This window comes from Dryobates pubescens, chromosome 11, assembly GCF_014839835.1.
Source record: "Dryobates pubescens isolate bDryPub1 chromosome 11, bDryPub1.pri, whole genome shotgun sequence".
In the NCBI taxonomy this organism is placed as follows: Eukaryota; Metazoa; Chordata; class Aves; order Piciformes; family Picidae; genus Dryobates; species Dryobates pubescens.
In genome coordinates this window covers 17,434,554-17,445,941 of record NC_071622.1, presented here as the reverse complement: position 1 = coordinate 17,445,941, position 11,388 = coordinate 17,434,554, and the positions used below count along the sequence as shown (strand labels likewise).

The 11,388-nt window shown below is 57.1% G+C and overlaps 1 protein-coding gene across 1 annotated transcript; it reads right to left on the bottom strand.

Moving 5' to 3' along the window:
• Nucleotides 1-2,660: 2,660 nt before the first annotated feature.
• BARHL2 (BarH like homeobox 2) lies at nucleotides 2,661-7,418 on the bottom strand. The gene is made up of 3 exons (XM_009900354.2): nucleotides 6,565-7,418; nucleotides 4,992-5,217; nucleotides 2,661-4,478 (listed from the first exon to the last, which is right to left on the bottom strand). The coding sequence occupies exons 1-3, from the start codon at nucleotides 7,136-7,138 to the stop codon at nucleotides 4,166-4,168; spliced, it is 1,113 nt and encodes a 370-aa protein (XP_009898656.2). The 5' UTR covers nucleotides 7,139-7,418; the 3' UTR covers nucleotides 2,661-4,165.
• Nucleotides 7,419-11,388: the final 3,970 nt, after the last annotated feature.

Sequence of the window (11,388 nt, the reverse complement as noted above, 5' to 3'; positions counted from 1 at the left end):
AGTTAAAAGCCCACCCCCACAAGAAACATTAAAAGCTGTAGGAATGATACCACAGCCGGAGCTGCTAATATGGCATTACACGCGGGCTGTGTTGATCCGTGTAAACGCAACCAGGTAACGGCTGGCTGGTTCCCAGTGGCTGAATCAGGTCTCACTTGCCTGGCTGGGAGAGCAGATGCAGCTCCCGGAGCACCCAGCTGCCAACCCAGCACCAGGGGCAAGCACTCCCGGAGCGGCAAAGACTATTCTCCTCTGTGTCCCAACACAGCTAAGTCCTTCTTCATGCTTTCTGCTCTAATGATGGCCAAGCTAATTCCCGAGATGGGGGAGTAATTAAACATGATTCTGCTACTGCATCCAGCAAGAGAGCCTTTCAGCTAAGAGCAGTGGAGCAACCTACCCACGACTCTGCTGCCGAGAGAGCGCAGCCAGGAGCCGGTAGCTCAGGCAAAAACCTGCCTGAGCTTAGCAGGAGTTCCCCGAAGAAACCGCCTGTGTGGTTCTCATCTGAATAAAACATATAGGCATGACCCTACCGAAATAAACCAAAGGGGAACCAGGAACAGAGGGACGAAAGGAGCTCACACGTCCCATCAAAGCTGCGTCGGCTTCAATCCATAGAGGTACGGGAGAGAGCGGAGCAGCCCTCTTTGGCTTTCTGCCTCGACGTTTGGAGCCACAACACTCACACATCTAGGACAAAGCCCCCCTCCACGCTGTCAGGGCCGGGACCCTAGAAACCCGTGCCTGGCTCGGGACAGGGGCTTTCTCCCGAGCGATGGGTGGTAGAGAGACGAGTCGGGTGGTGCTTCGGCAGCGGGAACCTGTCTTAACCTCCTCATCTTCATCACCGCCTGCCGGCAAGCGGCGGGAAAGGAGGCCGCGAAGTTCCCACTGGCAGGCGGCTGCCCTGGCTGCGCGCTCGAACACGGCCTCCCGGAGCCGCAGGAAGCTCCAGCAGGGACGCGACACAGGGCCAGCCCGGAGCTGTCCGTGGTGCTGAGGACGGGCGGGGCCGCAGCCGCTGGACTTCAGTACACGCGTTCCCGGGGCAGAAGCCGTCTCTCTCCCCGAGGGCATCGCCGAGTGCCAGAGCAAACAGGCGACTCCGCGGGCTACAACGTCCCGCCGCTTACACATCGCCCTTCTACAACCGCACGGTTTGGTTTCACGCTTAGCGCACCAACGCTGGGACCTCTCCGGCGGAAGCCAGCGTACCCCACGCGGTTTAAAGCCAAGAATACCCGTTCGTCTGCAACAGATGGATTCCTTTATTTGTTCGCATCCACTGCCAGGGCCGAGAGCAGGTCCTGGCCCAGGCGGAGTTTGGAGACAGGCTGGGACTGCAGGAATTCAGTAGCTCAGCACAAACTTTGGGGGCGGCCGCTGTCTAGGGGGAAGGGACAAACCCAACAGCACTGTTAGAAAGTCACGGCCGCCAATGGCGCCGAACCGCCAATGGAGCCTGGTGCTGCGCCGGGCAGGGCGGCGGGGAGCCTACCCCAGGGAAGCCCGTCCGGCCCCATGGCCCTTTGTCCTACCGCAAAGCATTGAAACGAGAGCCCATGTGCCGGGTTTTTATCCGCGAACGGAGCCTTTTCCTGCGAGGGCCACCCGGCCCGTCAGCTTCAGGGGCGGCCTGTCCAGGGATCGGCTCCTTCCCGGTGCAAACTGGGAGGGAACAAATGAAGGAGGGCTTACGTTTCCAACCTCGCTTCCCAGATGGGGAAAAGAGGACTGAAAGAGCGGTTCCTGCTCCAAACCTTCTCCCTCTCGCGTGCACTTTCCAGTTGGGTCTGGAGATACGTTTCAGGGGGAGGTCGCGGTTCCTCGCCCTCCTTCCCCGGTAAACTTTGCTTTAGACACCGTTCGACATGACACTGACACCCCATTCCAGCCACGCTCCTCTCGCTCTCCTGCCCGTCCGGCTCTCAAAGAACTGGGAGCCTCCTGCCTCTGCTCAAGGAGGCAGACTACCGCCCCGGGCCACACCTGCTCGGCGGGGGTTGTTAGGGAATGCTTATTTCGCATAAACTTTTCTTCCTTATACTCGCTACTTTGTAGCGAGTTTGTGCAGTGAAAATAGAAACCTAGTTTAGCAACGAGAGAGAACAGGCCAGTTTGGTTAGACTCAATAAAGGACCCTAACCGATTCCAAATTTCCTACATCCTGCCCCAGCATAAATAGGATGCGTTTCTCGGGAAAACCTCGGAAGCGAGGCAGGCGGGCTGCTGTGGCTACTCGGAGCCCCACTCCCAGGTCGTTATTGCAGGGGGTAGTTTGGGGGCCACGGCAGAGGAGCAGGGGAATAGTTAGCGACCGCCGCAACACAGGCAGAAAACGAGGTGGGCGTTGCCGACCCGCTCCCCTTTTGTTAGATCAAGGCGGAGGTCAATATGGTTTTAAAGCGAATTTATTAGCAGAGAAATCAGCAAGCCGCTCGCTAATTAGCAAAGCCCAAATAAACGTGCCCGGAGGCTTATCTTCTTCTTTTTTTTTTTTTTTTTTTCTTTCTTATCTCAAAAGAAAGGGAACCAAAGAGAAAAAGAAAAAAAGGAAGGGGGGGGGGGGGGGGGGAGGGAAAAAAAAGGAGGGGGGGAAGAAAGAAAAAAAAAATACTCCCAACCCTCAGAGGAGAGGATAATATTGGACTTTATGAATGTTTTATAGGCAATTGCTGTATAACTTTCTAATTTCGCAGGGGGGTGTTCACCTCCAAAGGCTAGGGCCAGAGCCGTCCCCGGAGCCCGGTGGAGGTTTACAGCCCCTAGCCGCGGCCCGCATCTCCTCTGCCCGCTGGGGACCGGCGGCCGGGTGGCCAGGGCAGGCATAGAGAAGAGAGGCCCTTGAGAGAGAAGCTACCTTCCAAGGGAAGAGAGGACGGGGGTGGGGCAGCAACAAAGATCAAAGGCCGACTGGGCTCGGGAGCTACCTCCCTGCCCATTGGGATCCCTCTGCCCTCCCTGCCTGTTTCCCCTCGTTACTCACCCCGACTGCCGGCGCTCTCTGTCTGTCCCAATTCGGTGCGGAGACAGCTGCCGTGCAGGAGCCGCGTCCCCAAGCCCGGTACGACCCCTTCGTGCCCACCCCCAGGAGCATGAGCCATGACCGTAGTCGGCCGGGGCCGCCCGCCGGGTCGCAGCCTCTCCCCGCCGCCTTCCCGGGAAACACACCATTGCCCAGCCCAGGTGCTTAAATAATGGCGAAGAGCGCGACAGCTGCGAGAGGGTTTCTTTTTCCTTTCAAATACAGATTGGGAAAAATAACGCCAGTTATCAAACAACAAGTCTAAAATAAAATAAAATTCAAAAATTAAGTAGCATTTGCCACGCATTTCTTGCGTTTTCGTCACGGGGAAAATTAGCTACCTTGAATTTACACATTTGTTAAAAAAAGATAAAGTTTATTTCCTTTTTTTTTCTTCTTATTCTTTTTTTTCCCTGTAATTTTTCACTCACAAAAAAAATCTATATTTTGTCATCTAAGCATTTATTTTACTGAATCCAAAAAGACATGAAAAGGGAGGGGGGAGAATCACTTTCGTTCGTTTTAAACTAACGTATAGAAGTGAATTTTTTTCCTTTTTTTTTCTTGTACGACATATAATAAATATGATATAGCACTCAGCACTCGGTTTGTACAATTCTCTTCGCATTAGGGAGCATGCCACTTTTCAATAAGAAAAACATAATAAAATAAAATTAGAAAAAGAAAAAAAAAAAAAACAGTCATGAGAAAAATCAGTGCAAAGTTCTCCGTTTCCCCCGGTCTTCTCCGCCGGGCGGGGGTCGAGGCGTTCTCATTCCCTCCGTCCTCTGCAGCCGTTAGTCCCTTCGGCAGGTTTGGGCTCCCTTTACCTCACCTCCTCCCCCTCAGTCCCTCTCTCTTTCCGAGCTCCAAGTCCTGCCTAGCAGGAGCCGAGGTCGGCGGGTCGCCCCGCGGCTCTGCCCGCCTTCCCTCGCGTGTGGTCTTTTCACTTACGGGCTCGGCTCTGGGTTCACGGTTCAAGAGTCCCTGCTCTGACTGATCGCCTCCCTCGGTGGCCGGTGGCTGCGTGCAGAAGCTCCTGCCCCTCGGTTTCTCCTCGCTTCCTCCTCTGCGGTGCTGGGGCTTTTTGGGGGGACGGGGAGGGGAAGGGCTCATTGCGGGGACCGCGGTGACGCTTCACCGGGGATGTGGGGTGCCGGGCATGGGGTTGGCCAAGGGATTGAGGGCCGGCTGCCCGCCGGGCCCCAGCCCGTGGATCAGCACCCGCGGCACCAGCGGCCGCTGCAGCTGGGGGTGCGGCGCGGGGGGAGTCCGGTACATGCTGCTGTACATGGCCGCGGCCGCCGCTGCAGCTGTCGTGCTGTCCATGCTGCCCAGCAGGCTAGGATGGTAGAAATAGGGCGAGGGGAACATCCTTTGCAGCGCCGAGTAATTCCCGGCTTCAGCCAGCAGCTCCAGGCCCACCGCCGTCTGTCGCTTCCACTTCGTCCTGCCGGGGGAACAAGAGGCGGCTGCAGGGCGAGAGCCGCGACGGGCCACCCAGTCCAGTTCCGCGAGGGGTCCATGGGCGGCGAGCCCCCTCCCCGATATGGTCCCGCAGCACCCGGGGCCCGGTGCTGAAGATTTTATGATGAAGATCGCGTAAGGCGCGATCCCCCGACCTTTCCCGGCTCCCATGCCCAGTCCTGCACCCCCCGACATATACACGAGGTGACTCCGGCCAAATTAATATCCACGGCACACGGTTAGATCGCAGCGCGCTGACACTAATGGTTTGCGACAGAATTAGGGTGGCTGCAACCATATGTAATGAGATAGAAAATTACGGCAGCGGTGACAAGAGCCGGACCCCCCAGCCCGCCGCCGAGGACGGCACAGGGCAGCCGCCGGGCGCTCCCTGCATTTTCCGGGCTCCGGCGGGCAGAAGCACCGCGGCGCACCCCCTGCTCCCTCGGCTATCTGCGCAGCCCCTGGGCCGCCGCCTCGCTGAGGCCCGCCTTACCTTCGGTTCTGGTACCAGGTTTTCACCTGCGTGTCTGTGAGGTTGAGGGCGGCCGCCAGGTCCATGCGGTCCTGCACGCTCAGGTACTTCTGCCTTTCGAAGCTGCGCTCTAGCTGGTTGAGCTGGTGGTCGGAGAAGGCGGTCCGCGCTTTCCGCGGTTTCTTTGCCCGCACCGGTGGGCTGTCCCGGCTGCTGGTGATCTCCCGGTCGCCCTCCTCCTTTGTCCCTGCGAGTGAGCCGATGCTCGGTGAGGGCCGGTAGGACACCGGCTCGACCCCTTCCCGCCGCGGTTAACAGGCCCCACCGCCCCCTCCCCGGGAGCTCCTCCGGGACACAGGGAGAAAGGTCTGTCATGGGCAAGTGGCAGCGGCGGCGAGCCCGTCCGGGGTACAACGTTTCCACTCTCCGCTGCCAAGCACAGGGCTTTCGTTAGTTTCTCGTCCTCTCGCCCTCTCCCCCCGGCCCGAAATGCCGGGAAATCGATATGTCAATCCGGCTCGGCTCGGGCCTGGGTTTGTGGCGCTCCTTGATCTTCCCCGCAGGAAGAACAATAATCTCCCTAATTGACCCACTGGGGAGGTTGGTGCACACAAAAATGGCCAGACCAGACTGTACATCTGGTTTGGGCACTCTTATGCTAATGATAAAAGAGCAAAAGGAGCGGCACACCCAGGCGTCTCGCCACTCTTCACCCTGGCAAAAAATACCTCAGTGGGGCAAAATTAGAAAAAATGTGTCCTATGGCCTCTCGGCTGAGCTGGGTGCCTACGCGGGAGGGCAGCTCCGCTGTACTACAGGGAAAAGAGCCCCCCACCATGCCTCGTCTTTGCTCACCCTTTCCCTTCCTTTCCCCATGCACACATTGCTGTATTCACTTACGAACTCCTCACGGCAAGGGCTTCTCCATTAGCAAGAAATCCGTAATTAAAAAAAATAATAAAGAAGGAAAAATGAACCTCCCCATCCCGGCGCGGGGAAAACCCGGGTGTTCTGCAAAACGCACAAAGCACTCCAACCTTCCGCAGCCTACGGCGGGTTGATTGGGGGTTTCTTGTTTTCTTTTTAATTAAAAGTTTTTACGTTTATTTGGTATTAGCTGTTGGCGAAGTGCGATATTCTTTTTGTTATTTTTATTTTATATCGAATAATCAAAAATTAAAAGTCTTGAAGGAAATAAGTGCAGCAGAACATCAGGTTCTTAGAAAGACATGAAATAATTTATGCGCATTTGCATTAAAAATAAAGGCATTTTTGTTTCCAACGCGACCCCACTGCCCAGGCTATTTCCTTAAAAACAGGGAATGCAAATAAAAAATAATAATTTTTAAAAGGCCGACAGAGAGTTTTAAAAAAAAAAAAAAAAAAAAAAAAGGTGGTGGGGGGCGCGGTGCAAAAACCCCAAACTATTCCTGACGATGTTAAACCCGCGATCGCGAAGATCGCCGACAAGCCCCAGCAGAGCGGAGCGCTCCTAACGCAGATTTCCCCCCGATTTTCGTTCCACTGATGTGGCCGAGCTCTGCCGTTTTCACGACAGCCGAAGCTGTGCGAGGCTGGGCCGGGCTGTACTCACCGTGGCATTTGATGTCGCCCTGCGTGTCGTCCCGCTTGTCGAGCTTGGCTTTGCCGTCCTCCTGCTCCAGTTTGGGCCTGAAGGTCTCCGGGGCCGCGCTGCCCTCCTGCTTAGGGGTGTGATGGGGAGAAGAGACGCTGGTACTGTAAGGTGCACACGCCGCTAGCGGTTTACTGTCGCCCAAAATGTCCTTAATTAAAAAAGAAGAGGTGGAAGTCCTGGGGCCGGAGCTGGCCGAGCCCAGTTGGGGCGGTGGTGGCTGCGGGGGTGACGGCTGCAAACTCGGCGGCGGTGGATGCGGGCCGAGGTGGAGGTGGTGCGGCGGCGGCGGGAGGCTCTCCGCCGCCCCTAGGTGCGGCTCGGGATGCTCCATGCTCACCGAGATGGGCGACGACGGCGCCGTCCCCACCGTGTCGATCTCCGAGCAGGGCGACGGTGTGGCCTGGCTCCTAAAATCCGCCTGCCGGCCGTCGCCGTGGGGGCGAAAGTCTCCGTTCATGACTCCGGGGCTACCGGAGCTGCCGCCCGATAGGATCGTATCTATCCCAAAGCTGGACCCGCTCGGCCCCTCCATGGCGGACTGCTTAGCGCCGTGCCCGCATCCCCGCGAGCGGCCGCGGCGATCGCACCGGGGGTGGAGAGGAAAGGGGGAGGTTAAATGGGTAACCCCAACGCGAGAACCGGCGGCACGGGCAGCACTAAGGCTGGGCCCCCGCCGAGCACTGCATCGCCGCCGGGCCAGTTAGCCGCTACCTAACTTTGTTGCGGGAAGTTGCGGACGCGGAGCGGGACAGACACCGGCCACTGCGGCGCGCCCGCCCGTGCCCACCGAGCTCCTCTCGGCGGCGGCGACTCCCCCCATGACGTCACGGCCGCCGCGTCCCCCCTCCGCCGTTTATTATAAACCCCGGCTTTTGCCGCCGCCGCTGCCCGCCCCCATTGGCGGCAGGCCGAGTGGGGACTGACGCGGCGAGGCCGGCAGCCAATGAGAGGCGGCAGGGACGGGCGCGGGAGGGAGGATAGGGCAACCCCCCCAACCCCTCCGCCGCCGCCCCGTCGGGCCCCGGTTCCCCGGCCGCCAGATCTGGTTCCTCTGAGAGCATCATACGGTGTTCCCGGGACGGTTCCCTGTCTGAATGTCAGGGTAATGAGAAGTGCCAGTGACAAGACGTCGTATTAATCTTGATGAAGTGGTGTGTCAACCTAATTAGCAGAGTAATTATAAAGGTGGTAATGAATGATTTAGAGTTCTCCGAGTTATATTTTAGGGTGAATTATCATTTCCAGACCCCTGTGAAGCCCACCCCGACGTCTTCCCTCTTGGCCTCCACCAGCCTCGGGATCCGACCAGCCCCGAAAACAGCAGCCGCGGCTCCAGACCTCGAGGGCTCAGGGGACGGGGAAAGAGCGATGGGGGCGCAGGGCACGATGAGCTCAAGGGAGATTTTTCCGATGTTGGCGTTCAGAGACGGCAGTAGGTGAGGACTTGGGTGTGGGGTCTCTGGCACTCCCGCCCCTCAGAGAGCACGTGCCCAGGTTACGGGAACCTGCATCTGGCCTGGGGCTAGGAGCGGGAGAGCGAGGAGACGAGAGTCCTTTTAACTCCCACTTGTCCTGCCTGCCCCATACTGGGAATGCTCCATTCACCGCCCCCCGTCCCTGTTCAGAGTTGAGAGGTTGCGGTATCTGTTCGGGAGCAGCCCCATCCCATTTCCCACCACGCTTCGTTTCCTGGGAAAGCAGTCCCGCTCAGGGCTACGGAAGAGCGCGGGGAGCGCACGGGGAACACAACGGCCGGGGGAAGACGCTACGAGCCGGTAACTCGTTGCCGGGCACATGAGTCCAGTATGAGACGCCTTGTCCCCAAGTCAGCGGTGCGGGATAAGGAAATACGATTGTAGAGATTGCCGGGGTCTTTACCTTGCGACGGCTTGTGGCCGGCCTTCCCTCGTGGTGGGAGTGGAGGAGGTTCTGGGTCTTTGGTGATAAAAATCGCCGTCCTTCCCTGAGATTCATCAGTCACCGATGTCTCACCCGAAGCTCACCAGCTCTCTCTGGGCTCCGCGGCCGAGCAGATACCGACCCCACTCCAGCATTACGGAAGAAGATTTTAGAAGGCATGAAACCCTGACCGCGGCCAGCCCGCTGCTGCTAAGCGTCTTCCGCTCCGCCCCGACGGCCCCACATTCGCCGCCCGCCGCACCCCGTGGGCAGCCTGGGGCAGCCAGGCATATGGTTTGCCCCGGGGCTTTAGGCGCCAGTGCTGCTCCCAGGGGCCGGTAAAGAAGCGACGGCAGTGGGCCCGGAGGAGGTGCAGAGTCGCCCGTGTCCGCTGGGCGGCGGTGGTAGCCGCCCCTGTTGTCCCCGACGGGAACCGGCGCAGACGGGGCCAGAGGTAGCACAGCCACCGCCGCCCCGGTGCGAATGGAGTCGGCGGCATGACGGGGTGAACACCTGCCAGCATGTCCCTATAGACCGGGCTGCTTGAAGGAAAAAGGAGAGTAAAAGGGGACGGAAGAAGGTGGAAAACTGAGGAGTAAAATAAAATTTCTGGAGAAAGGGGAAAAAAGAATTAAACATGTGCAAATGCACAGGCAGGCTTCCTGCAGCAGGGAAGCAGCCCGCGGCAGCTGTATTTATCCTGCTGTCATGGTTTGCAATTTACCAAAAGTGTGTCTTAATTATCCCTAAGGGAATGTGGGATCCGGGGTAATATGTTACACTAGCATAATCCTTTAACTCACAATACACTTCTCCGTCCTGGAATCGGGATTTAGGGCTTAAAGTCGTGTTCCTGAAGAGTGAACACCTTTCATTTCCTTCCTCCTATGTTTTAATCCTTGACTCCATTGTGCAGAAATATTCTGGGGGAAAGCGGGTCTAGGCCCGCGCGGGGCAACCGCCCTGCTCCTGCCGGGTCTCGCCGTAACCCACAGCACCGGCAGCCTCGGCCTCTCCTGCTCCTCCGGCGGGCACCGCGGACGGGTTTAGATTTCCAGAGGGAGGGAGATCAGCCTTATGCAGGGACTTCACACGCATAAGGCCTTCTGCATCCTAGTGCCAACTTATGCGGGCGGGAAGGGCTGTACAGTTCGCCTTACACTTGTTGAGGACGGGATGGATGTGGGGCAGCTGCAGTCCCGTGGCCCCGCAGCCTCCGGCTGGGTGACCCCTCCCTTTCCCATCTCATCCCACCCGTCTGACTGCGGGCAAAGCCACAGAGCTCTCCCCCCAATAAATCAGCAACGGCCGAATCAAAGCGATGAGCGAAGGTGCCACTCAGAGAAGTCGGACGGGGCCTCAACTCGTTAATTAGCAGGCAGCTAATTAGAGCGGCAGTTTGAGCGTTAATCAATGGCCCGGTGGAGGCTGGGGGCAGCAATCGCAGGGACTGGGTATCATGTGGTGGGCCGGGGGGTGCCGGCTTGCCAGCCGGTCCTTGCTCATGGCAAGGCGGCTCCGTCCAAAGCTCCACAGACCGGCCCCCTGGTCCGGCCATGCCTCGAGCTTCTATAGGAACCTCCCGCTCTACAGGATCCTTCCGCAAAGCAACGGGCTGTCAGAGTGCAGCATCCCGGGCCCGGAATAGGCTTCGCCTTTCTCGGATTTTGGTGCGCAGTCGTGTTGGCTCAGTGGCAGCCTCGCAGCTCTGAGGGAGGGGGACCGGAAGGGGCCGAGCCCGTTGTACTGTGAAATTTAACAGTCTGAACATCCCTTTATTAAAAGCTGCTGCTTGACATTTACACTGTGCCAACAGATTCGCCGTCTAATCCAGGCGAAGATATATTGTACCTCAGAGTAATTGGGGCTGTTGCAAGAGACGCTGAAGAACGTTTCCCAGCGGGAACAAAACGGCGCGGAGCAATGCGGAGCGAGTGCGGCCACGGCCTGCTCGTCCTCGGGCAGCCTCGCTGAGCCTGGGCAGCGGCTGTCCGCTGCCGTCCGCCTTCCCGTCCTTAAGGGACAAGAAGAAAAAAAAAAGAAGAAAAAAAAAAAACGGGGGTGTGGGTGTGGAGAGGGTAGGGGGGTGGGACGACGACGACGACACACGACACGACGAAGAAAGTTAACTTTCTGTTCCAAAAAATTAGACTCAACGTTTAGTGCTACTGTTTCTCTTTTGTCACATGTTTTCCCCGATGCAGGCTGAGGACATGATCAGAAATGCTCAGGGAGCAGAAAACACATTGATTTCATCTTGTTCTGTCCGCAGACAGGCCCTGACAAGGTTGTTAGAACAGTTGGGGAGGTCTCTACAATCACTTAATTACCAAAGCTGTCACTCAGGCGGGACGGGACTGGCCGCTCATGTGGCTGCGAGGAGCATTCCACTACTGGGTTTCCTCCTTGATGGATCTGTGCTGATGGCATTGCAAAATAATTATAGTGAATTTTCTGATGTGTGATTTTATACCAAGTTCATGCTTCAGAAAGGTAATCGGAAGGATGAGAAGGGTCAGTGCCATTTCAGATTACCTGAAGTCCAAGCGAAAGGTTAAAAAAAAAAAAAAAAAAGGCAAAAAAAAAAAAAAAAAGGCGAACCGAGGGAGCAGAAAGGAGGAGGACTGCGAGGAAGGGGCACAGCGGTGCGATTTAGAATAGCTGAAGGGTATTGCAAGCAATTCGTCAAACTGTGCAAGTGATTTCCTTCCGAGCCAACAAATGGCAGATTGATTTTGTCCAACGTAAGTTTAGCCACATTTAAAATGATCCAGCGGTTATTACTGCGATTGGCTTTGCAGTTGACAGGCAGTTGTAGGCAGAAGGAGAATAGATCCTGTTTACAGGAGACGTGTTCTTAACTGCTGTCAAATGCAGTTAAGT

What these genes read in the sequence shown, in the direction of transcription:
- BARHL2 (XM_009900354.2), bottom strand. Translation starts at nt 7,138, where the DNA reads ATGGAGGGGCCGAGCGGGTCCAGCTTTGGGATAGATACGATCCTATCG. An exon ending in GGGCGACATCAAATGCCACG is followed by an intron (nt 5,218 to 6,564) that starts GTGAGTACAGCC and finishes GCTCACTCGCAG; the next exon opens with GGACAAAGGAGGAGGGCGAC. An exon ending in ACCTGGTACCAGAACCGAAG is followed by an intron (nt 4,479 to 4,991) that starts GTAAGGCGGGCC and finishes TTCCCCCGGCAG; the next exon opens with GACGAAGTGGAAGCGACAGA.